Below are 26944 nucleotides of genomic sequence, written 5' to 3' on the forward strand. Positions count from 1 at the left end.
CATTAATTATACCAGGTTAGTATCTTTTACAAATAATTATCTTTACAGTATATGTTTTACCTGAATAAGTTTATCTATGTCTAATTCAAATGTATTTACCCAACTCCTTTCTTCTGAGTCCCTTGCACGCCTCAAAATAATTTATTACACCCCAAACTGAAGGCATTGTCCCTGACGCTTCCCTCATCCCTGACTCTTTGTAAGCTATCCCTTCATCTGTCCTCCCCATCTTAGAAAATCCTGGACTGCAAACTTCCTTGAAAATGCCACCTCCAGTCACTCAGGAAGTTCAGTATTTTCTGCCTGCTTATCATTTGTCATATCTTGTCAGCATAACTCACTGTCTCCCCTATAATCTTGAAATATTCCTTTCTAGTTTTGCTACCCTGAAGTTCTTTTTTACGTTGCTGCCAGAGTAACCTTTCTAAAATATACTTGTCAATCTTTTCATTCCTCCTGGCTCTGCAGTTTGTTTTAGAATGACTGTTACCATGTTTATTTGGCTGTTTTTAAAGCCAAATTTGCTTTTTAATTCCAGTTTCATGGACACTTTGGGTGATGTACAGCGTCTATTGTGCTTACTGTCCACTCTGGAGCATTGCTTATAGGTTTTTTTAAATTGTATTTTAAATGCTCTCCTGTAAAATACGGTCATATTTTCTACTTCCTTCAATCTCAGTCTGAATTTGGCTCTAAGGAGTTCATGGTCTGAGCCACAGTCAGCTCCCGGTCTTGTTTTTGCTGACTGTATAGAACTTCTCCATCTTTGGCTGCAAAGAATATAATCAACCTGACTTTGGTATTGACCATCTGGTGATGTCCATGTGTAGAATCTTCTCTTCTGTTCTTGGAAGAGGGTGTTTGCCATGACCAATGCGATCTCTTGGCAAAACTCTATGAGCCTTTGCCCTGCTTCATTCTGTACTCCAAGGCCAAATATCCAAATAGGGAAAGGGGTACATCAAGGCTGTTTATTGTCACCCTGCTTATTTAACTTATACACAGAGAAGTACATCATGAGAAACTCTGGGCTGGATGAAACACAAGCTGGAATCAAGATTGCCAGGAGAAATATGAATAACTTCAGATATGCAGATGACACCACCCTTATGGCAGAAGGCAAAGAGGAACTGAAGATCGTCTTGATGAAAGTGAAAGAGGAGAGTGAAAAAGCTGGCTTAAAACTCGACATTCAGAAAACTAAGATCATGGCATCCGGTCCCAACACTTCATGGGAAGTAGATGGGGAAACAGTGGAAACAATGACAAGCTATATTTTCTAGCGCTCCAAAACCACTGCAGACGGTGACTGCAGCCATGAAATTAAAAGACACTTGCTCCCTGGAAGAAAAGTTATGACCAATCTAGACAGCACATTAAAAAGCAGAGACATTACTTGGCCAACAGAAGTCTGTTTAGTCAAAGCTATGATTTTTCCAGTAGTCATGTATGGATATGAGAGTTGGACTATAAAGACAGCTGAGCGCCAAAGAATTGATGCTTTTGAACTGTGGTGTTGGAGAAGACTCTTGAGAGTCCCGTGAACTGCAAGGAGATCCAGCCAGTCCATCCGAAAGGAAATCAGTCCCAAATATTCACTGGAAGGACTGATGCTGAAGCTGAAACGAATGAATATGTTTTCTGAAGCTGGGTTTTTGTTTTATATTGTCTTGTTTTGACAGGAAGGAGCCACAAAGCCAGATCTTGTTGAAAAAGAAAGTGATGCTGATATTATTGAAAGGGCTCCCCAAGAGCAAGCAGATCATGACCATTTGACTTCTGTTGATAGAGCACACAAAAATAATAGAAGTGGTAAGTCAGTGAATGCCTGTGAATGTTTTCTGTACTTAAAAGCAAATATAAAGACATGTAAAGGGTATAGATCCAAATATGATATCCATTTCAAGTACATTTTTTTGCTCTCTTTCTTCAGACGTGTCCCACCTACTACCAAGTTTTTCTACTTGAAAATGCTTCAACCCTCTGAAATTCTTTTCCACTGCTTTATTTTATGGGAATATTTGTGGATAGAGATAGACTTACACATGTCTTTACAATTCGTAGTAGTGACTGTTCTCATTCATATATCTGTGACTGCATTTTACAGACATGATGTCAGCCGTAGGATTGGGAGAAGAGAAAGATATAGAATCACCTTGGGATTCTGAGGTACTGTCTTCTGTTATTATTTTGAAATGTAAGCCCTGAGTAATATAAGATCATGAAAGCGGGAGATGCTGTGACTTTCTCACCTTTGCATTTCCCTATCAAAACTCTTTTCTTACTTCTAACCTATATTAAATAAAATACTTCTGTGCTAAATACTAGCACATAGTACACTTTTGTTCATTTGTAAGATTCACCTAATGAAGTCAGCGTAGTACAGAAACCAAGGCTTGGATATCATAAGGAATCCATTGAAGTTACATTTATTTGAAAATTGAAACATTATTTCAGGTCAGTCCATGGCCAGATGTTTCTTTGTTTTATATCTGTGTGTGTGTGTGAATCGCCTCTTTTTTAGTGTGTGTGTGTATCGCCTCTTTGTGTGTGTGTGTGTGTATCGCCTCTTTGTGTGTGTGTGTGTGTATTGCCTCTTTGTGTGTGTGTGTGTGTGGCCTGTGTTTTAGATTCTTTCCCATATGGGCCAGTGCAGAATGTTGAGTAGCGTTCCCTGTGCTATACAGTAGGTCCTCATTAGTTACCTATTTCATACACAATAGCCTGCAGTGTGTGTCTGTCAGTCCAAGTCTCCCAACCAAATGTATGTACATGTGCACGTGTAAAACTGCTAGAGAGGGTCGGAGAGAAACAGGTCGAAATGTGGTTTTTTTATCAGTTGGACCTTGAAAGATAGTGCTTGACACTGGAAGGTGTTACTGTGTGTGGATTGTCAGGTTAATCTGGAAGAAACATTTGAAGAGAAGCAAAACCATGGGGAATAGTAATAAATATGTGGGGTTATAATAACAGCAGTTGCTTTAGCAATGTTTTAATAAGTACAAACCATTTTGAATTGTTTAAGTAGCAAGGGGACTTCCCTGGTGGCTCAGACGGTAAAGCATCTGCCCACAACGTATTAGACCAAGGTTCAATCCCTGGGTCGGGAAGATGCCCTGGAGAAGGAAACGGCAAGCCACTCCAGTACTCGTGCCTGGAAAATCCCAAGGATGGAGGAGCTAGGCAGGCTACAGTCCATGGGGTTGCAAAGAGTCGGACACGATTGAGCGACTAAACTGAAGTAGCAGGGCAGGGTGCTTTTATGGCAGCCGTACTTGAGGTAACAGAAAGTAACCGTGCCCTGTTTGAAGGTGGCAGCTATGGAAGGAGATCGGAAGGGCCTGATGTCTTCGTTGCTGGCAGCCACTGCCTGGTGATCCAGCGGTGTATGAAGTCAGCATGCAGGTTCTGTCATTTGGCAGCTGTGAGATCGTGGCAAAACCTGTCTTAACTGGGTTAAATGTAGGCGGTTTTTAAAAGTAGGGTGTTTTCTTAAGAAGACATTAGGAAAGCTTCATGGAACTCAATATTCATTTTCACAGAGTATCTCTGAGAGCGTTCCACGGAAGTGTGTGGATCATTTATCTGGCGATCAGAGAGGAAAAAATATATTAAATGGACAAGTAGACGGTAAGAACTGTATTTTGTAGAAAGGTTATTTGACAGAATATTGATTTAAAATGGGAATATTGTAACAGGCAATAAAAGCAAAAGACAGCAAACACCTGTCACCTGCGCAGTGAGGCAGAGGACGAGAAGAGGAGGGAAACTGTCTCATCGGGTGTCGGCCACAGGTTAAACTGAGAATCCAGTTTCAGGAGCTGCGTTACTCGTTCCTGGACTTCTTGGGAGGTCCACAAGTTAAGACTGTCCAGTGCAGGGGTGTAGGTTTGATCCCTGGTCAGGGAACTAAGATTCCGTGTGCCACATGGACAACAGAAACAATTACTAGTTCTGTTTCAAGATACTCTACAACCAAAGGAAGGTCGAGAAGTCAGAGGAAAGAGGGAATGAAGGATGAGAGAGGCGGAGGGTGCAGGGAGGAAATGAAGGCAAAGGAAGCAAGGGCCTATGGGGAAGGTGGCCATAAGTAAGATAGGTCTTTAGAAGAAGGGAGAGTAATTGACACAGACGGTGAATATGAAGTGGGCTTCCGGCACCAAAACGTGTCAGAGAAGAACAGCAAAGTTCCCCCCTCTTCCTGTTGACTTGTTATTAGGAAGACACTCAGAAGTGCGGTCCCTGGGTGTGCAGAGCGGGTTGTCATCCTCTGGGGGAGCTTGGGGGTAGGTGCTCAGCTGTAATGGGAAATGCTGCTGCTTTGTAGGATGGTGTCAGAACAAGAGAGCTGGAAAGGAGGAGAGAGCAGGGGGCGTGATGGGGAGACCAAGGAACCCACAGCCTGATAGAGAGTCCACTGGAAAGTTTCCAACTGGTAACGCAGTTTCAGTTTGGGGGGAAGTGTTAGAGTGAGGAGTTGAGGCTGAGATTTCAGGAGAATGAATGAAGTGGAAGTCATGTAGAAGCAGACTCCGCATAGACTAGAGTTTCTCAAATGTTAATTAGTCGCCTGGACACCTTGTGGGAAGTGCACATGCCGAGCAGGAGGTCTGAGTTTCTGCATTTCTAACAAGCTGTCTGAGTAGCAAGGGTGTTGCCTTGCGTTTAGAGAAATCTGGAAGAAGAGCATTGGCTGGTGCAGGCCTAACAGGATCAAGGAAAAGCATTGTTTTATGTTTCTCTCTGAGCGTGTCTATAGCCAGAGGGAAGCAAAGAGTCGAAGGAGCACGTTAAGCAGGGAGGGAGAAAGCAGTGGTGGGGATGATCCACAGGAAGAGTGTAAAGGGAAAGAATTCAGACCACGAGTCCAAAGGTTCCCCTTCACAGAGGAAGGACCCTAGTGAAAGGACCAAAGGACGAAAGCAGGGCTTCAGGGAGGCGAGTTTGGAGTTGATGAGGAACCTTGAGAGAACTCCTTCCAGAGGCTTCCATGTATTTGCCCTGAAAAGAGATAAGATCATTGTTGTTCCCGACAATACTACGGGAGGCAGGAGGGGGTGCTAGAAGTAGGGTGAACCCCAGCTACTCCAAGTAACGATAGACATCAAAGATATATGTTGTACTGCTATTTGTGATCCAAATTAGATTAATTTGAATATGGAGGGATTGACTATTTTTAAGATAACTGATTTTTTGACAGTTGTTTCACAGAAATCCTTTTAAGCGTTAGCGTGATGTACCCAACCAAACTAAGTTTTGAAACAAAACAGATTGATAGGGTTCATTCCCTAAATGTTAGAATTGTTATTTTCAATAAATACCTACACTGATTTTAAAACATGCAGGATTTTTAGCATCTAATAATTCTGTGTCAATTGAGTTGATTATTTCCCTTTGATCATTGTATTTCAGTGTTGAGAATTTATTGTACATTATTTCGTAGGTGTGTCTTATATAGCCTTCTTGCATGAGCGGATTGAGAAATTTTAAGATGGCTAAACTAGAGGAGCCAAGACATGCAGGCATACCAGTAGCCCACATGGGTATGGGGAAAAAAATGAATATTTTTATGAACAATTTTCTACAAGTGTATATCCGAGCTACTCGGTTCATTACTCTTTCTCTGATGAGAAATGAATTATACATTGAGCTGAACTGTCATCCCAACGGTGCACTTCTTAAATGACTGGGCAGATTGAAGAACATGTTAAATCCTTGTAGTATAATGGTGTAAATGGTACTGCTGTATTGCATTCAAGATACACTGTTGCATTTTGCCATCTGTTTTCACCTTTGTCTTCTTGGGGTCATGGTTTGCTCCTCTGATTAAGATCCATCTTCTCCTCATCAGTCAGCATGTTCACGTTGGTCTGTGTGCTCTTTGGTATTTTCTAAGTTCATTGAAAACATGATGTTACTTTTGAAATTTTACTGCCTGTTTAGGTAAACCTGTATTCCTAATTTTTCTTCACTATCTGTAATGGATTCATATGTCTGTCTTGCCGGTGTCCTAACATCCCCCTAAAATCAAGACACTGAAACCAAATGTATTCAGTGTCAAGGCTGAGCACGAGGATTCTGCTCGGTACTAACTCTGCATGAATGTAATTACATGTAATTAATTAACTCTATGTCCCTTTGCCTTTTAGATCCTCCTGAGAAATGTCTTAATGTGAAGGTAAAAACATTTATGCATTTATCTTGAATTATGAACTGTGGATTGTATCATATGTACATTATTTATTAATCAACTTGTTTCCAAACCCATTCAGCCTGCAGTCGGAGTGAAGGATTCTGTTCCTAATAAAACAGCCGGAAAGAAGGGTCCACAAACATCTAGTTCAGGTAAATTTTGTGATACACACTTAACCCTGGCTCCTACATTGCAGGCAGACGCTTTACCATCGAGCCATCAGGGAAGTCCCTTCTGGAAAGAGGGACACTGAAATATTTGAAATGCTAGCTCTTCATACTCCTAACTTCTCTTTGCAAACTTAATAGCAGAATTGGACATACATAAGGCAAATGTTTTTGTTGGTATCCATGTTTTGAAAGGTAAGATATTTACAAGCATATGAACAAGAAATGTTTAAAATGTAAGCTTGAACTCAAGATGTTTCTGTATATGTTTCGATACCCTTAAGTTCTCAGTTTGGAATCTCTATACTCTCAGGAGTTCTCAGAGATTAATTATTAGACCGTAAGATTTTTCCACTGTCCAAAAATGCTTATTTGAACTCTGACCTTTACTTAGAGTAAAGGTTCACTTGCTAACCTGTCAGTTGTATTTCAGCTGATAATTATTTCATTTTAGTGTCGTTACACAGATGAATGTAGGCCGATCAGATGTTTTGATAAGCAGACTCTGTGTGTGTGTGTGTTTGGTGTCTTTGATTATTACAAGTAGGGGGAGTAATCATCCCTTAGATTCGATAGACATAATCTTTGAAAACAGCGAATCTGAAAGTTTTCAGCTTTAGCATCCTTTTATACTTCTAGAAATTATTGAGCATTCCAAGGAACTTTGTTTAAGTCTATTGTGGTTCAATAAAACTGAAAACCTTAAAATACAGGCACACACAATCATAGTTGCTGATTCCATTAGTCCTCAGTGCTGTGATAGCACATCTCGTGTCTCTGAAGAAGTCCACTGTGCCCGCAGAACAGAATGAGAATGGAAGGAATGTTTACTGTTGTTGTGAAAATAGTTCTGACCTCTTGGACCCCCTGACCCGATGGGTCTCTGGACTTCAGCGATTCTGAGGGGACACTTGAGAACCCCTGTTTTAAACCATTGAAGTGGTTGGATGTGAAACGGTAAAGGGGCCCTTGTGTTGACACATGGTTTTAAGTTTCCTTTTTACATTTCTTGCTTGTTCCTTTGACTTCTGTTAAGAAATTTAGATCTGACAGTTTTAGTTTTTTGTGGTGTATTCATTCCTGTCTCATGTCCCTCTGTGCTCTTTGGATCCAGTGTGGTCCTACACTTACCTATTTTCACATGGAAACCATTAGTCACACACCAGGCTGTCATTTCATTTATCATATAAGTTCATGATGTTTCGTTTCATTTCATTTCATTTCAGTTCATTTCAGTTCATTTTATTTATCATATAAGTTCATGATGTTTTTCTTTAGTCGCTAAGTCGTGTTCAGCCACTGCGACCTCATGGATTGTAGCCCGCCAGGATCCTCGGTCCAAGAGATTTTGCAGGCAAGAGGCAAGAATGCTGGAGTGGGTTGCCATTTCCTTCTGCAGGTTATGATGTTTATCCAAGGCTTTAAAAATGAGTGAAGACATTTGTCCATTGAGGAAGGACCGTCTCAGTGAAATTAAAGTTGTTGTTGGTGGTGGTGGTGCTCAGTCGCTGAGCCGTGCCCGACTCTGTGACGCCATGGACTGTAGCCAGGCCTCTCTGTTCCTCACCAGCTCCTGGAGTTCGCCCAAGTTCCTTTCCATTGAATCAGCGATGCTGTCCAGCCATCTCATCCTCTGCCGCCCCCTTCTCTTCCTGCCCTCCCCTTCTCATCCTGCCCTCAGTCTTTCCCAGCATCAGGTGCCTTTCCAGTGAGCCAGCTGTTCGCATCAGGCGCGCCAAGTGTTGAAGCTTCAGCGTCAGCATCAGTCCTTCGAATGACTATTCAGGGTGGATCTCCCTTAAGATTGACTGGTTTGATCTCTTTGTTGTCCAGGGGACTCTCAAGAGTCTCTCCAGCATGACAATTTGAAATCATCAATTCTTCGGTGCTCAGTCTTCTTTATGGTCCAGCCCTCACATATGACTACTGAAAAAACCAGAGCTTTGCCTGTACGGACCTTTGTCAGCAAAGTGATGTCTCTGCTTTCTAATATGTTGTCTAGGTTTCTACCATTAGTTAAAGTAGTACCATTCATTAAAAGTGTTTTGAAAACCATGGTCTCTAGAACACACAATATTGTCATGCAAAATTAAAGGTAAAATAAATTAGAGATAAATTTTGTTAATAAAATATTTGTATGTTCAAGGAAAATAATAATAAAGTTCTTATGAAATACAGAGTATGTAATAAAGATTGGGTGACTCAAAGTAATACTGGAAAAGAAAACGTAGAAGCAGCGAGACACGCTAGTTAACATCTCTTCATGAATGACAGTGACACGTGGGATAGCGTAACCTCTGAAGGAGTACTGAATTTGAGGGGAAGGAGCACGTGGAACTGATTCTCTGAAGAAAGCCTTTGTACGAGGTAGGCAGAGTTGTATTCTGCCTCAGATCCTGATCCATGGAGACTTTGTTTTCACATTTTTCAGATTGGGATTCGACTAGCTCGAGCCTCAGTAGGGAGACTTGTCAAAGAGCCGGGCATTTGAAAGTTGATGATCAGCGTCCGTTGGTGTCCCAATCAGTGACCAAAAATCAGTCGGCACCCACAGAACTCGGACTGAAGACCGTACCAGATAAAGAAAAGATGAAAAAGGCAGCGGTGTTTCTGGTAGGGAATTCCACGCCCCATCACCTGTGCCAGTCTCCGCTGCCAAAGAACAGAGAAAGCAAAGAAGGTAATGCAGAAGCCCAGGGCACTCAGCCACGCGCCCCCTGGGCACGGCCTTACCGTCCTTCTGACGGTTCCGGATCAGATTTTGTGGCAAAGTCTACCTTAGCTGACTCCTTTTATGCAACCTGCAGCCAAACAATACCTCTTAAGGTGCTTGCATTCTCCCTCTGACCATAGTAAAGAAATAACAAAGAGAGTTTGGAGGAAGCAAGTTCATTTAGGCTAGTGTTTAGCATGCGTCTCAGCGTGGGTAGCAGGACTATATTTAGAACTTTGGGACTCTTTGTGAGACCTCGGTAGACAAGTAATTATTGAAAAATAATTAAGAATATTTATACTAAGGAGATTTTTAACAGCTTGTCCTCTGCAGTCTAGAAGCTAAGAGGATAGACATGTGAAGAAATAGTTTACAGTTCAGATGTATGTCTATCACTGGAGAAGTCTATAAAGATACCCTAGAAAAATCTACAAAGTACTAAGGTAGCTACAAGGAAAGGGACAGCTGTTTATCTGGGGAAAGACAGCTGTAATCAAGGGCAAGTCACAAAGCAGGTTGAGTCTTAAAAGATGAAAAGTAATTCGTCAGAAGAGTCCAGGGAAGCATTTCAGATGAAGGAATTGATAAAAGCATACAAAGTAAGAGGAATTTCGTAAACTAAGAATAATAATGCAGTTGAGGCTTGGCGTGTTGTTGAAAAGGTACTGTGATGAAGCAGAGAAGAGAATATACTGTGGCTTTATATGTCTGTCCTGCATTTTGAAATTTTGTTTGGTTTCTGATTGTTTTTTTCACGGATGCTTGGATGAATTCATGAATGAATCTTTGAGATGTTTATGTGCCTGTATCCTGGTGACCTCTGGTAGTTCCCAAATGGTTTGTTGAAGCTTTTGATCATTGGAAGGATTTCTTAAAGAAGTAAATATTCATCTGAAGACAAGATGAACTTAAGTTGTCACTTGATACACTCTTTTAAGTCTGTGTTTTAAATAAAGATTATGTCTTTTATCTAAATATTCTAAGTAATTTTACCTAAACATGCAGATTTGTCAGGAGAACTAGACTTGGACGTGATATTGGAGGAAGAACAAGAAAAACTTGATGGAGATGAAAGGAACCATTCACAGGTAAGTAAAACTATAAATTCAAATTTCTGGTTTACTACCATTTTCTTTGCTTTAGCAACACAATCCGGTGTGTAACAGAGTCCATAACAAATAAAGTGCCTTTCACAATTATCCTTTTAGAATTGATAGATAATAATTTAATAGTTTTCTAGCCCTTTAACTATACAACTTAAAATGCTGTTAGAATCTATTATACTTTATAGTTTGTCTTTGGAATTGAGGGGAAAAAGTTCCTGACTTGTTTACTTCTTCCATTTTTATAACTTCATTACATGATTAAGGTGATATCAAATACTGAATCATAAGGTTAAGCAGTTGAAATTACGAACAGTATGACGGCCTCTGACCTAGATACGTGTAAAGAGAAATCATTCCCAGTGGCTCATGGTTTTCCGTTGAAATCGCCAGTCACTGATGCCGAGATGAAAGATTCATTCTACCTATCATCTCAGCATGATTGACTTGGGATGAACATTCAGGGAGAGAGTGGGGTCCTAGAATCAACCAAGTTGCCTCTTAAGAGAATCGAACCTTCTAGATTGGACCTTTGTTTTTAGAGTACAAATAATAACATTCTAATTTATTTCAGGGTGGGAAGTCAGTAGATATTATGAAGAATGCTTTATCCCCTTTCTTTGGTGAATATTAGAACATAATATTGGAGAAGGCGATGGCACCCCACTCCAGGACTCTTGCTTGGGAAATCCCATGGACGGAGGAGCCTGGTAGGCTGCAGTCCATGGGGTCAGTAAGAGTCGGACAAAACTGAACGACTTCATTTTCACTTTTCACTTTCATACATTGGAGAAGGAAATGGCAACCCACTCCAGTGTTCTTGCCTGGAGAATCCCAGGGATGGGGAAGCCTCGTGGGCTGCCGTCTGTGGGGTTGCACAGAGTCGGACACGACTGAAGTGACTTAGCAGCAGCAGCAGCAGCAGCAGAACATAAGATAACTGAATGCGGGGGCTTCCTGGGTCGCTCAGCTGGTCAAGAATCTGCCTGCAATGCAGGAGACCCCGGTTCAATTCCTGGGTCGGGAAATTTCCCTGGAGAAGGGATCGGGGACCCACTCCAGTATTGTTGGGCTTCCCTGGTGGCTCAGACAGTAAGGAATCCGCCTGCAGTGTGGGAGACCTGGGTTCAATCCCTGGGTTGGGAAGGCATGGGTTGAGGAGGGTGTGGCAACCCACTGAAGTCTTCTTGCTTGGAGAACCCCCATGGACAGAGGAGCCTGGTCGGCCTCAGTCCTTGGGGTCACAGAGTCAGACACGACTTAGCACACACATAACTGAATGTAAGCAGGTGATATGTATTGATGTATAACTCTATCATAATATATAATTTGCGTTAAAATTTAGGAATTGGTTCCTCTGTCTGATCAGTGTTAATTGATTTTAGCTCCTGGTCATATAAAGATATTTTATTAATTCTCCAGATATTAGTCCTTAAAACGGAAAACCAAAAATCTTAATGTAAGGTCGGACCTCGGTGGCCATCTTGGCCTCTTGTCCTTCCCCTCCTTCCTTTTTTCCCCGCTGGTGGAAAAAACGCTGACTGTTGTGCTCTGTTCCCTCATTCCCTCCCCCACTGCTTGAGTGTCCTTGATATAGCGGTTCCTGGTAGAAATCAACCCTCTCCTAACCTCCCCCTACTGTCCAGAAACAGCATTCTGCCCAGAAACAGCAAAAACTATTTCACTGCGTCAGCACAACCTTGAGCAGACCGGGCAACCAACCCAGTCTTGCCTCCCCGGCTAACTGACCTATGAGGGACCACCACTCCAAATCTTGCCTTATCGGGAAAAATTTCGCTGTTTCTTCCTGTAAAGCTATATAAGCTGCCTCTTGCCTTTGTTCGGGCGCGGACTTCCTCGACCTAACTTACCTGGGTCCGGGAACCCCGCCAGGGAGCGCCTTGCCATGAAAGCTTGTTAAATCACCTGTTTGGTGTCTGAGTTCTTTTATCTAACATCATTGGGCCGTTTTGACCTTACACTTAACAGACATGCTGTAGGGACTCCCTGTATATGGTGTAGTGAGGTGAAATATTTTTAAGGGAAGAAGCATTTAGAACATTAAAAATCATCTAATTCATTTTTGGTAGATTTCACATGTATGCATTGTTTAAATCAATCACACAGTTGCAAAATTGGGTTTGTGAGTGAATGTTTTTCTCCTATTTTTGGGTAAGGCAAGTTATTTTTCACTTCTTAGTTGTGATCTGGTGATTTGTGAGTAGTTACATATAAATTAAGAAGTTTAACAGTGAAATTTTAATAATTTTCTGACTTTTCTTTATCCATACTGGATTAGTTAAAAATTATATTATTTTGCACTCATGTACCCTGCCAGAAAAGACACCTGAAAATCAACCAGTTAATTTTCCACTCTTGCAGCTGCAAAAGTTGCCTCAAGAACCGGCAATGAATAAGGAATGTTGTAGACAGGACAGATCTGTACGTTCAGGGCCTCCTTATGTGGAGAAGTATGAAAACATGTGGATCAAGCAAGGCAAATTAGAATGGAAGGAGAAGTTAAAACCATCACAAATGAGTTAAAGCAGACGTTAGGTGAAATTTGTGAGAAATAGAAAATTATTATTTGTCCTCAGGAGGAGTCACTACATGATCACCCTAAAGAAGGAACAAACAGAAAGGAAATACCTCCTCACATGACAAATAATACATCTGATTGTGGGGAGAAAGATGCATTTGGAGTAGCTGTCTCTCTAGTATTCCAAGTATGTCCTCAACAAAAAGAACCCAGTCTCGAAAATGTTTTTTCATCGAATAAACTGTGGGTCCCCGGGATACGCTTGTCAGTCACCTTCAAGGCTTGGTTTCAGTGAAAATAAAATAGACCTTGAAAGTGATAAACTAGATATTGAACATGTGTTTATCAAAAATGAGGAGAGTTTTTATAATGACGTAGAAAATAAAAAAGTAGGGAACCAGGTAGTTACATTTGAAGTGAAAGAAGACTAAGAGTTTGATATGAAAATATCAGACAATACGAGGCAAAATCCCACTAGTCGGAAATTAGACATCGGACAGACACATCAATCTAGTCTGTGGCTTGTCTGCTCCGGTAAGATGAAATACGTAATTCAAATAAAAACTCACGGTACTCCTGCTGTCGTTAAAAATACTGATAAGAAAACCAAACCTATACAGGACTGGTTCCAGAAGCTACTGCATGCAGGTAATTGCAGTGCTAGTGATGATGAAAGCGTGGAACCGAATTAGAAAATGGGAACTCTTCTCCACCGAATAGTCACAGAGCATCCAAAGTGTATCTCAATGAAGAACTGCAGAAGGATATGCAGAGGTTTAAGAACACAATAGACATGGTACAAGTAGTGTTGTTAGCTTTGGAAAAAGAGACCATTCAGCTTGCAAAAGAGGTAGAGGTTCATTTGCTCTTGCTTTGGTTTCTCCCTTTCTGGATGATCTGGTCCATTTTGATTTTCTACTTATGCATAAAGTGGGGTCATCTAAATAGGTACTTGTGTAGAAATAGATTATTTCTGCCATCCAAATAATAGGAATTCAGGAAACTGTTTTCATGGCTTTTGTCCTTCAATCAATCTAATTCTGTCTCTGTCAGTCTTTCATTTGGACTGGGAAACTCATTTACCTACACACCATGTAACCGCCTGAGCCAGAATAAGCACCGAGGAAAGTGTTCAAGGACTATGATCAACTAGGGTTTTGCAGTGTGTGTGTGTTTGTTTAACTTTGTTGGCTTAAATATACGTTGCATTTCCACAGAATGGGAAGAAAGCAGAGACTGCGAGAAGGGACAGAAACACACATTTCCTCTAATCTCTTCCTTGTGGTTGAATATGTGTGACCTTCTCTGCTTTCCTCAGTCCCTGGGCACTTAGATATCCAACATGGCCACTTCAGGCTGTTTTTAATCACCACTCTCAGATGTCTCTTTTGAGAGAGTCCTCTTCACTATGTTGTTTACTAAAATGTAGTAAGTTTTGACATGTGTGATTTTGTCACATAGGTAGTATATGTGTGTGTGAGAGTTGGTCAGTCGTCTCTGATTCTTTGCGACCCCATGGACTGTAGCTGGCCAGGGTCCCCTGTCCATGGATTTCTCCAGGCCAGAATATCATTGGTGTGGATAGCCATTCCCTTCTCCACGGGATCGTCGCAACCCAGGGATCGAAGCCAGGTCTCCTGCATTGAAAGCAGATTCTTTAACATCTGAGCCACCAGGGAAGCCAATAGGTAGTATACACCCTCAGCAGAAAAAGAAAAAGAATCAAGTGTGTATCTCCAAAGAAAAAACTGATGTTTGAGATGCTGTGAGATATTTCTTTCTTCCATAGTAGGTTTTGAAACTTGCTTGCTCTTTTGTGTAAGACAAAACAAGAAGAAAATGTAGCTATTCTCCTTTAAAGAAAAAAGAGAGTAAACCCTACCCCCAACTTAAGACTTAAATTACTTTGCCAAAGTCACGCTTTTCACTTACCTGATTCATTTGAGGAATTTGTTTGGTAATTTTATCGGATTCAAGATTACAGAATTGTATCATCTCTTTTGGTGCCATAAAATGTTAGGGAATGCCACTTTAGGGGCTTTGAACTTATCATTTAACCTTTTTTTTATTTTAGAGCTGTTATTGGTAAATAGTGGGCAAAGGTAGATAGTTATTTCTGTACCCTCTAGCTATAAAATCTGATGGTTATTGAATGTGGAGTTGGGAAGCGTTACTTATATTCCAGAATTCCACACTAACTAACCTCTCCTCAGTTTCATTCTGCTCCTTGTGTTTTGGTAAGCTTTGGTTCATATATTTCAGTGAACACCATGAGGTTTTTGCTCTCGCCTGGATCCCAGTGAAAAAAGAATTGGAAAAGGCAGTGGGGAAAGAATAGCTTTAGTCCAGAAAGAAGAAAGATTCCTTTCTGTCTCTGAGGCACTAAGGTGTCACATCCTCTACATCTGACTGTTTCATGGAAAATCCAGGTGGTAAAGACCGAAGAGGACAGATGTTGTGTGTGTTTATTTCTCTATCTCTGCCATTCAGATGGGGAAGACTGGATGTGGATAACTGTATCTTATTAAGAAAGCCTTTCTTGAAATTTTGGGCATTTTGTTTCTTTCCCTCAAACAGAAAGAAGCACATTTTAGAAAAATTTCAGTGACTTGTAAGTGATAAAATTAAGTTCAAAAATATCTTTATCAGTTAACATCAGGGCAAATGCTGAGTCAAATAATAAGAGTCTCTAGAATTAAGTAATAGCAATCATTCTTAGTGTCAAACTTTCATTAAAGGTTGAAGAAGGAAAAAGTAGTGAAGTGGAAGTATCAGACAGCGTCTGGGATGCTGCTGCTGAGAGCCGATGGATTCAGCAGAGAAAGCGTGGAGGAAACAAGAAGCAGGAGTTTCCTGCCATGCAGAGTGAAGGTTCTGATAGGTAAGCCTCTATCGATATTTAGCAGTAGGTCATTTGTTAATTGCCTGTAAAATCATTTCTAACTTGAGCTAATGCTTGTGATTGACGAATTTTATATTTTACTGGAGATATGGTTATTTTGAGTACTCTCATCCTTTAGCCTTAATACTAGTTATTTGTTAACATACCACTATGTTACAGTAGTGTTCTGCGTTTGACTGCATACTTGCCTTAACCAGTGTGTTGTATGTTTAAATTTATTTCATGTCACTAACGAACATCCTTTCATTTCAGTTTGAGGACTTCTTTCAGCATTTCTTATGAGGCGGGACTAGTGGTGATGAGCTCTCTCAGGTTTGCTTTGTCTGGGAAAGTTTTTATTTCTCCTTCATTTCTGAAAGACAGCTTTTCTGGATGGAGCACTCTTGGTTGGCAGTTTTCTCCTAGCACTTTGTGTGTGTCCATGGATGGAGGCCAAACTGTTGCTGGTGGCAGGAGAGCTGACGAGGCACCTGCCTTTCATCCTTGATGCTGACGTCACCCATGTGGGTGGTTTACAAGTAAACTGCCCCCCACCCCGCTAAATTTGATTGCTTCTTTCATGGTGGATGTGCCACATGTCATTTTCAAAATCATCTAAATTGTTACTTTTCTCTTTGAGGGTTTTTTTTTTTTTGGCTGTGCTGGGTCTTTGCAGCTGCAGTGCTTGGGCTTCTCATTGTGGTGGCTTCTCTTGATGCTGAGCATGGGCTCTAGGGTGCTGGCTTCAGTGGTTGTGGAGCACAGGATTCATTGCTCCGTGGCATGTGCTGTCTTCCCTGACCAGGGATTGAACCTGTGCCCCTTGCACTAGCAGGCAGATTCCTAAGCAGTGGAATACCAGGGAAATTCCTAAATTAAACATTCAGTTCAGTTCCGTTCAGTCATTACTGTATTTAAAAGGAAAACAAAAAATATAGTGTAAATCTGATTATGGCTCCTACGTCTAAGAATCATTGTGTTTAACCAGTGGGCCCCAGGTTTTCAGTGTAGCCCTTGAGGTTTTTCCCAGTGTCTTTCCAGATGCATCTCTCTACTTTCTTTCTTGTGTTTTGTACTTTTCCTTCCAGGTTCCTAGGAAACAACCTAGATGTTGTGTGCCTGACCTGTGTACTCACATTCTAATCTCCCAGTGAAATGATTTCTCTCTTTTCTCTTCCTTTTGGCCTCTTCTCTTCACTGCTTCTGTAAATCCTTCCTTATTCCACTAATGACTTTCATATGTCAACTCCTACATATCATATTGTATCATAATTGTATATCTGTGTTTGAAGGAATAATTTGTTTCCTTGCATATGGTTGGTACTTTGTAACTGTTTTGTGAATTAATTAATGACTTAAGATGGGTAAGAGTTGGAATTTTACAAGAATTGTTTTTTTATTCTTTGTTAGTCGAATTATTTGAAAACATTGGCTTTTGTGTGGATTCTTTAAAGTAGCGATCCTGGCGTGCCCAGGAAGGAAATAGGGAAAAAGAACAATGGCAAATGGACCCAGGAAGAATGTGTGATTGCACCAATATTTGGAAAGACCGATTCGCTGCCTGGTGGTCTGCTGCATGTGAATGATGACAGCATTGTAAGGAAAGTGGATCGAGAGGATGGCAGGTAACACGGACAAATTCTTTATTTCTAGGGGAAGTAGTATTAGCACTGAATACCTCTTCTGGAAATAGAGCAGCATAATATAGCATACAGGCCAAGAGAAGAGAATCCTCAACTCTACTGGATGAACACTGCAGAAAGGTTAAGGAGAGGACCTGTGCCTTTGGCCGGAAGTCATTTCAGTAAATAGTCCACTTGGAAGCTGGACTGTAGTGAATACACGTAAACAGCTCCGTAGGGAATATTTACTGGGGCAGGCAATAAAGAACTGGATGATAATTGAAGAGGCATGTGGAGTTGAAAGGAGTTTCTTGTTTCATGTTAAGAGGGGAGCTTCTCGAGTGTGTATGCTGTTGGAAATGAGCCAGCGGAGGACGTGTTTATTTAATCCTGTTTGCATTTCCAATATTAGAAAGCTTATTGAATGTATGACATTATCTTTAAACTATTACAATAAATTAACTGTCCATTATTATTACTGTACATGATTATTATGTACATGTACATATGTAGTTTTTGGTAAGGGCTTGTTCATTGACTCTGAAGCATAATATTCTTATGTAAATGAATATGTAGATGATTACTTGTTAATTCTATCATACATAGATTGTTTAAAAATTATATAATCATGAATTTACAAATACTTAGGTTATACTGAATAGGATTTAATCATTCCTTGATGATTCTAGTTGATAGTATCATCGAGGGTAGCTATGATTTTGTAAGGTACTGTGAAACATCACATCATGTTAACTTCATTCAAAAGGGGAGGATTTTGTTTATTTTCAGTAGAAACAATTATCAATCTTGTACAGTTTATTACTTTGGATGATAAAGATCTAAATGAGAAAAACCATGCTTCCTGTACTGAAAGTGTCCTTAACACATACTGTGTGCTCCACAAGTGTATGTCAGAAGCATAAGGAAACAGCAGAATGCTTGAATGAATGTGTATTGATGAATTTCTTTACAAAAAGCAAATCTTTATTGAAAGTAGATTTCCAATATTGCCTACATCTAAAGTCTTTTTGTTTTGATAGAAATATGTTTTTAGATTCAGAGTTACCATTTGTAGTTATAGCTAGACATGAAATAATAATATAGATTCATTTGGTATCATATTAGTTAAAAAGATTTGACGTAGGGGGAGGAGGGAGGTGGGAGGGGGGTTCAAGAAGGAGAACACATGTACACCCGGGGCGGATTCATATCAGTGTATGGCAAAACCAATATAATATTGTAAAGTAATTAGCCTCCAATAAAAAAAAAAAGTTCAAGCTCAAGCCAGTTAAATAAAAAATAAATAAATAAAAAGAATTTTCAGTATCACTTTCTCAGCATATTTTGGAACAGCAGCATTCAGGCCAGATTTCCTGGGTTTGAATTTGGGGGTGTTGGTGAACTGCTGTGTCGTCTTGGGCAAGTTCCTCAGCCTTTCTTTGCTCCATTTCTTCCTAGCTAAAAGATCTAATATATATTACTTATCTCCCAGAATGATCGTGAGGATTAAAATGCCTTTAAGGCATGTCAAATGCTTGTAATAATGCATAGCCATTGCATAACAAGCCCTCAAAAAGCTAATAACATTGTGATAAAAAATGGGTTTCTTTCTTATAAGGCCTTAGGGAATACTTCCGAGATAGGTTTTATTGCCATAAAAGTTAGTTCTTATTAAAAATGACAACTGCAAAAAACCCTGGTATACTGCTTGTATCACATAACGCAAGTAATGTTAGGATTTTCCTTTTCCTTTGATCTAAATTTAATGTTTTATTAATATTACAGATACATTTTCTTTGTCCTTTAATGGTACTCTTTTTTATTGTTTCATCCTTTGATAGAAATTACTTATGAATGCAAAGATGTTCTATAAAAAACATTTAGGTATTGTTTATATTTTTGAGTTATTAAATTTTAGCCTGAAAAGAATCATTTGTGTTTTTTTTTTAGGCCTGCAAGGAAAACAGCATATGAAAAGAAGAAGGTATAGTAAAATGAAAAAAATTAACTTTAACATATATTATTCTCTAAAAATACTTCGTCAAAGGAATAGTGGCAAAATAGAACATCTTCCGTTGTTGAAGAGACATTTACTTTGAAAACATAATTTAGAAACTCTGTTGATGAAGTTATCCTTTTGATAAAAACCTGTTCTTTTACGAAGCCTCTGCTTTTGCTTTGGTAAAGGGATTTATCACCTTTGTACACTGGGTGTATTTTATACATATTTTAAGGACATTGTGAAACAGTATTGTTCATGTGTAGGTCAAAGAACAAAGTAATCACGTGAATGACCTGGATGATTTAACTCAGTCATCTGAAACTGCTTCCGAGGATGGCGACATGCTTTCCTCTAAAAATTCCCGGTTGCCATCTGGCAGGTGGCTGATGGTCGTGGACCCCTCCCTCTGTGCCCGTCAGCCCTCCAGTCCACCTGCCTCGTGAACAGCTCCGAGCTGGCTCCAGCTTTCCCAGCTGAGTTCTCCCTCACAGTAGAGTCCTCCAGGATGGGTGTGTTTAACTGGCATCCTCGAGAGGCGCAGGAATGCTCCCCGTGGATTTTTTCCAGCAGTTGGTAGAAAACAGCCACTCTTGAAGTTGATTGTCCTTCATTCTGCAGAGTTCTCGAGTGGCATCTCAGAGCAGAGGAGTTCACTCCCCTAACCAATGTCCCTCTCAAACACGGACTGGGTCCCATCCCCGAGGTCCTAGCCACAGATCTGCCACAAGGAAAAGCTCTCGGGAAGAGCTGGGAAAGTAGTATTTGTAATTCAAATCCATTTGTCTACAGCAGTCAGGTAGGGACACACCATGGCCTCACTCAAGGAGAGTGAGAGCTTAAATATTTTCTATAGGAATTGATCTCAAAATTTTTGGGACTGTCTCGCAGAGCCGGGACCCTGCTCGTGGTTTAGGCCAGGCAGACCGTGTGAGCTCCACTGACGACTGCGTTACCCGACCACGTCCCTCTGCTCTGGGGTGAGAGTGTCGGTCACACCACGCATGTCACCGTCTTCAGTGTCTAAATCAGAGCCTGTTCTTGGCTCCACTATCACTTTTGTAACCGGTACCCTATCAACAGCCTTTTTGTATCACTTACAGTTTTTCAGTTGGTAAAACCTGTGACATCAGTTGTAAAAACACTCTTGTACACTTTAAGAAGTTGTTTGTTTAGAATAAACTTATAAAAGTCCCCCTCCTACCAAGGGGAAAAAAGTAAAAAAAATACTCTTGCGACTAACAGTAGCTATTCTGGTATTTGGTAGTGATTTCCCTTCCTTGGTGGATGATTAGGTTAGTTTACCACTTCCACTGAAGGTCAGGAGGAAACTGTAGGGGTTCAGAGACCATGCTTTGGAAGTCGTTCTTGTGCCTGTGAGAAAATGAACCTCTGCTCTGTGGAGTGTCCTGTGTCAGTACAAGGAACTTTTGAAACAGTGATAGATACGCCATTGTAGACGTTTAGTGATAATTATGTTTCTCATCGTGTTTTCCCCATCTTACTATTTTAAACAGTATGAAGAGGTAATGGAAGTTACTGCAGCAGCAAATAATCTCATGATTCTCTATGAAGAGCTCTCTAAACTTTTCCTTATTTGCCATGAGTGTCTGCACCATGAGTGAAATAGGAGACTTGTTTGTACTGATATGTTTGTTCTGGAGAAGTGCCTGTGGTTTGATGTCAGAGGACTAGTAGGGTCAGAGACCTGGTGAAAAGCCTGCAGGGTACTTACATGTTTCTAACTTCTTCCTTCCCAGAATCATTATAGCTAATGCGTTAATTGATGTTTGCAGACGTGCTTAGCGCAGCTGTCAATAGGTATAAGCCTTGCAGTTGCCTATTACAATGTTAGAGAGGTAGCATATTCTCAAGAAAACACTTTTTGTATGAAATTTCATCTATTTAAGTATATAGAGAGCTAAGGCTCTTACGTGAAGTAGCTGTATAGGAGGTATCAGATGCAGTGTTTTTAAGGGAGCGAGTGGTGGTGGTATGGAATTATCGTTGATGTACAGTATTGTGTTAGTTTCAGGTGTGCAACGCAGTGATTCAGAGACATATGTGTATGTGTGTGTATATTATATAAATGGGGCTTCCCTGCTGGCTCAGACAGTAAAGAATCCACCTGCAATGCAGGAGACCTGGGTTCGATCCTTGGGTTGGGAAGATCCCCTGGAGAAAAGGCAACCCACTCCAGTATTCTTGCCTGGAGAATCCCATGGACAGAGGAGTCTGGCAGGCTACAGTCCATGGGGTGGCAAAGAGTTGGACATGACTGACTAACACACACACACACACACACACACACACACACACACATTCCTTTTCAGATTCTTCTTGTAGAATGTTAAATGTAATTCCTTATGTTGTACAGTAGATCCTTACTGGTTATTTTATACACACTTGTCTATATAAAATGGTATATGTTAAACCCAACCTCCTGAGTTATCCATCCCTTCCCCTACCCCCTTTCCTGTACGGTGACTCAGCTTGTTTCCTATGTCTGTGGGTCTGTGTCTGTTTTGTGAATAAGTTCATTTTCGATTCCACATGGAAGCGGTATGACTTGCCTTTGTCTGACTGACTTCACTTAGTGTGATCAGGTCTAGGTCCATCTTTGTTGCTGCAGATAGCATTAGTTCATTCTTTTTTATGGCTTTGTAGTTTTCCATTATATAAATATACCACATCAGATGCAATTTTTAAGTGCAGTCAGATCTATAAATCTTTTGTTTTAAGCTTTCTGGGTTTGTTGTAATTCAGAGAAAAGCCTTTCCAGTTCTGAGCTGCTTGAAAAGCCCCTTGGGCTTTCTTTTTCCTTTCATGGATTCATTGTCTTCAAATAAATTTTTGGACCTTTGGGAATTTCTGCTTGTATAAGGTCTGAGGTTTGTATCGAACCTTATTTTTTCCATTTGGAGATCCACTTGGTGCAGTCTTTTCACTGGCTAAACATACAGGTTAGTCTTTCATTTCAGAGGAAATGATGAACTGTCATTTTATTGAGTACTCACTGAAACTCTCCTTTGTCTCACTCAGGTTTCTGATAGTGGTAGAAAAGCAAAAGGTCTGTTGCGCAGAAACCACAGGCAGGATGAAATTGCCATGCCAAGACTAGAAAGAGACACAGTGAAAAACCAGAACCAGGAAAAAGAAAAGAAATCTTTTGAGGACATTGGAACTGGAAAAGGAGAGAATGATTATCCTCAAAAGGCAATAAAATTGAACAAGGAAAAGCTGACAATTACCATATTCCAGCATACTGGCCAGTTTAACGTTCCGATAGCTGAAAATACAACGCTAAACCCTGAGCTGGAGAACGCAAAACAAAGCCTGGAAACAGAAGTGGAATCCCACCGTTCTAGACTGGCTGCTGCCATGCACGATCATGACCAAGGTCAGACATCACAAAGAGACCTGGAACTTGCCTCCCAGAAGGCAAAAGACAAGACATTACGCCTGCAGGACCAAACGAAGTTCGATATGGCTAAGCTGAAAAGTAACAATGAGATGCTTTCCCAGCAACTTTCTAAAGTGAAAAATAAATTCAATAAGCTAAAAATCAAGCTGCATCAGGCGAGAGATGATCTCCGAGAAAAGGCTTTGATGTTAGAACGTGTCCAGACAGACTTACGCCAAGCAGAGTGTCAAAAGCAGGATATCGAACACATGTATCAGAACGAACAAGGCAAAGTGAATGAATACCTTGGAAAGCAGGAATCCTTAGAAGAGAGATTATCTCAACTCCAGCGTGAAAACATGTTGCTCCGACAGCAGCTGGATGATGCACGAAACAGAGCCGACAGTAAAGAGAAGATGGTCATCAGCATCCAAGACCAGTTTCAGCAGATCGTGAGAATACTTCAGGCTGAAAGTGAGAAACGAGATCTGATGCTGGAGGAAAGAAACAAGGAGTTGGTCAACGAATGTGATCATTTGAAAGAGAGAATATGTCAGTATGAAAATGAGAAAGCAGAAGGAGAAGTAAGTATCCAGAAGGAGAAATAATTCTCAGACTTCCTGAAAGAAAAGTCAAAGTGATTCTTAATTCTGGCTAAATGTTGAATGTAGCTGAATTTAAAAAATACACAGGCTGTGAATCTATGGTCCCTGAAACAGACTAAAGGCACACCTTGTGTCCAGCAAATAAAAATTAGACTCGAGAGATGCTTCACTTTGAGTAGAGACATCGTGTCGCTTATGAAATGTTAAGAGCTTAATTTCTAAATTTTTAGTATAGACAGGTGTAAGTTACTCTTTTACTATTCAGACAATCATTTTAATCTCCATACTAACCACATGTCAGTATCACGATGAAGCAGATAAAAGAAACACTCAAACCTAAAGTGAATTATTTTGAAATTAAGCTTCAGTTACACGGATTACCTTGACAGTCAAGTCCAGGTTTCCCAGAGGCTATGAGTTATCTATCGTACTTTGGCTTCAGTAGCTTGTCGTACCTTTTTGTCATATTTGTTGGTATAATTTTAGTTTTATTCATGTCAATTTGAATTAACTTGGAAAACATTTCAGGCTTGAATCATTTATTCTTATGGCCTCTCAACTCTTTAAAGAGTTGTCATTAAATTGAGAATTCATTGGCAAGTCATTGAAATATACTTGTCATTAAGTCGTAATTTGGGACTCAAGTGGTGAGCTTTAACGAAGCCCTTCTTGATTTCACCTTCCCACTGCTATTTCTGCTATTTCCTTAGAACATGTTTGCAAACAATTTGCTCATAATTCTCCTTTTAAGGGTCAATTACTGTCATTCGAATACCGGTTTGCCCAATAAAAATGGAGGGTGGCAGGATTCGTGAGCAGCAGGGATGGAGTGAGTCAGGAGAGGGTTGTAGGGCCTGCGGCCTGGAGGCAGGTGGACGCCAGGTTATCGAGGCTCCTTGAAGGCATGGGAGCAACCTCATTTCAAAAATTTCATTATTGTTTTATATTGGAACATAGTTGATTTACAATCTTGCATTAGTTTCAGATGTACAGCAAGTTGATTCAGTTATAGGCATACGTATATCCATTCATTTTCAGATCCTTTCCCATGTAGATGCCTGCAGAATATTATGGTTAGCCAAGGGGAAAGGTGGGGAGGCGGGATAAATTAGGAGTTGGGGATTAACATAGACACACGACTAGATAGAAAACAGATCAGCAGCAAGGGAATGGCCTCATTTTTCTGCTGAGGAAGGAATCTGTTGGAAAGATCTGAGCATGGGATTGAATATGTGAAGATCTCCGATGTTAATGGAAGCCTCTTTAATAAAGAGTTTCCACAGTGTGGAATTTCCCACCGCTTGTCCCACCTCCACGCCTGTTTCGTCCTGGAGGTGAGGTGGTGAAGCTCTGCAGGTTTATCGGGAGGGGCAGGGTGTGGACAGTGGGGCCGCCTCCTTCGTCTGAGGAACTTAATATCAGGAAGGCTGGTGGGGAGCCCTTCTGGGTCTGTAACCACAGTCAGGGAGGCCGAAAAGAAGGTGAGTTGCTAGCCATGGTGATAGTTTCCAAAGTACCTATGTTGGAGTCATCTGTTACTAACATAACGTCATAGTAAAGTGATTTGATAACCTCATGACAAAGCATCTTCTTAGGCAGTGGTGAGAAACCTTCAACAAGAACGGTCTGACACCTTCGAAAAGCAGTCTGCGCTGGAGGCGTCCCTGGATGTCATGTCCCGTCATCCTGCCAAGTTAGAAGCTGAGGCACGGGATTTAAAGAGCAAGTTACCTCAGCCCCCAAGTCAGGTATGTGTGAAAGTGAATGGGTCGACAGTTAATACATCAGATAAAGTGTTTTAGGACACTCATTTTCATGGACAGCTTTCTTTTTTATTTTCATTACTAGTAATTTACTATAATTTTATTAATCTTTAAGTGCACTCGTTTCTTAAACTGTGACTTTCATTCTGCCATTGCATTATATGTATATATTTTTCGTATATTATATACCCTTGGGAAAGTGAAGAATTGTGCATCATTCTTCACACAAGTTGAGAGACTTTTTTTTTTTTTCTATTGAATAATATTTTATTTCGTGATCTCGGTATTACCATGATGAGGCAAGCCAGATAAAATCAGAGGATAATGTTTAATGGAATGTTCCAGAAAATTATCATTTCTCATCTTCACTTTAGTGAATGGCTGTGGAGTTCTGTATGTATTTATTTTGTGCATTTCAGAATAACTTGTGCAGAAAGTGTATTATACAAACCAGTTGAAGTTAGGCACTGCCTTCTTTGCTTTTCATTTTAGATATATTGTAAAAGCATGGAGGTACTCAGTGTAGTAGGCACATCAAAAATAGAGAATTAAGAACAGTAGATAGTGCCTTTGGATTCTTTAAAAGCTATTGAGATGTAATTGACATATCGTATATTTCACCCATTCCAAGTGTGTAGTTCAGTATCTCTTAGTCTAGAGAGGTGTCACCTGTGACCACAGTCAATTTTAGAGCATTTCCATCACCCCCAAAAGGAACCCTGCATCCCTTAGCCACCACCTATGGCGCCCTCATCTCCCTCAGCCCCAGCAACCCCCAGTCTAATATCTGTCTGTGTAGACAGCCTGTTCTGGGTTTTCACGTGAATGGAATCACACAGTGTGTGCTCCTGTGTGGTTCGCTTTTCTCATTTGATGTCGTGTTTCCGCGGTTCATCCATGTTGTAGCACGTACCAGTCCTTCCGTTTCTGTTGATTGTCAAACAAGAAACAGTATGTGGCTAAGCCATTTGTCCATTCGTAAGTGGTTGGAGATTTGGGTTGTTTCCCCTCTGCGGCTACGAACAATGCTGCTGTGAGCACTGACTTGCACGTTTCCGGATGGACATGCTTTTATTTCCCCGTGGTGGGGTTTTGTCCTCAGAGTTCCCTGGCTGCTTTCTCCTTTTCTGGCCTTTGCTCAGACTGTCCTGCCGTCTTCACAGTTTCTGTTCCTCTTGGGTAGTTCTCCATTGATTCAGACTGGTGCCCAGTCTCTCCTCCTCCAGAGCTTTCCTGACTGTCCAGCTCTCATGGAGCCTTTTCTCTTCAGCCCTGTCGTCTAGTCTGTGAAGAACAGTTTAGCCCTTCATTGTACACTGTTGTCATTTTTTCACGAGGGAGAATCTTGTCTAAGGATACATTAGTCTAACAGGGAATATTTCTTAATATGCACAGCGCTTGTCTTGCATAAATGGAAAGTAGTTTAGCTTAACAATTGATAGGATATAACTAAGTACTTCATCCGTACGGATAATTTCTTCTTGGAGATGCTGGTGTAGTAAAACTTTTATTGACGTGTATTTTACGTAATTAAATGTAAAATTGAAAGTGCTTCATCTAATAGAGGAGAATTGTTCAATTAAATGCTCATTTTTTTCCCCCGATTCTGGTAGTAAAATGTAAATTTGCCTTCCTTCATTATGCAGCCAGAAGTGGGATTTACGGATATCTTGCCTTTCAGGCCCCAGTGGATTTCTAATCTTCCCAGCCTCAGGTTCTGGGGATGGCTTCTCTGATATCCGTATCTGGTAACCTTCATCTTCTCATCCGAGTACTTGCTAGGCATTAACAGTTGCTGGGATTGAATTGATTCAGAACTTTCATTTAGCAGTCGGGTAATAGTTCCATGGCAGTGACTTCCCCTTCCTCTGACGGTAGTGTAATGTTCTGTACCACTCTGTCCAGGAGGTGCTATTTGCATATTAACCGATGGTCATTGTCCACTGCGTAGTATAG

The 26944-nt window shown here is 40.6% G+C and overlaps 1 protein-coding gene and 1 pseudogene across 11 annotated transcripts in view; one reads left to right on the top strand and one right to left on the bottom strand.

Annotated features, from left to right (window-relative positions):
- The window catches only part of LOC148775481 (ankyrin repeat domain-containing protein 26-like), a 221217-nt pseudogene that overhangs the window by 79977 nt on the left and 114296 nt on the right, over nt 1-26944 (bottom strand).
- LOC129556178 (ankyrin repeat domain-containing protein 26-like) overlaps nt 1-26944 on the top strand; it is a 90039-nt gene that overhangs the window by 51234 nt on the left and 11861 nt on the right. For 7 of the 11 annotated variants that reach the window (XM_088844236.1, XM_088844232.1, XM_088844233.1 and 4 more), the window contains 13 exons: nt 1683-1812; nt 2108-2169; nt 3543-3630; nt 6150-6178; nt 6273-6345; nt 8792-9040; nt 10079-10161; nt 15454-15596; nt 15870-15929; nt 17051-17221; nt 19169-19202; nt 22260-23204; nt 24821-24973. In XM_088844236.1, the coding sequence (XP_088700362.1) occupies nt 1683-1812; nt 2108-2169; nt 3543-3630; nt 6150-6178; nt 6273-6345; nt 8792-9040; nt 10079-10161; nt 15454-15596; nt 15870-15929; nt 17051-17221; nt 19169-19202; nt 22260-23204; nt 24821-24973 (2220 nt within the window). The remainder of the gene's footprint in view (nt 1-1682; nt 1813-2107; nt 2170-3542; nt 3631-6149; nt 6179-6272; nt 6346-8791; nt 9041-10078; nt 10162-15453; nt 15597-15869; nt 15930-17050; nt 17222-19168; nt 19203-22259; nt 23205-24820; nt 24974-26944) is intronic. The other 4 variants (XM_088844234.1, XM_088844241.1, XM_088844237.1 and 1 more) reach the window with 4 other exon arrangements.

The sequence above is a fragment of the Moschus berezovskii genome, chromosome 15 (assembly GCF_049115385.1).
Source record: "Moschus berezovskii isolate FMDL1 chromosome 15, NW_MosBer_1.0, whole genome shotgun sequence".
In the NCBI taxonomy this organism is placed as follows: domain Eukaryota; kingdom Metazoa; phylum Chordata; class Mammalia; order Artiodactyla; family Moschidae; genus Moschus; species Moschus berezovskii.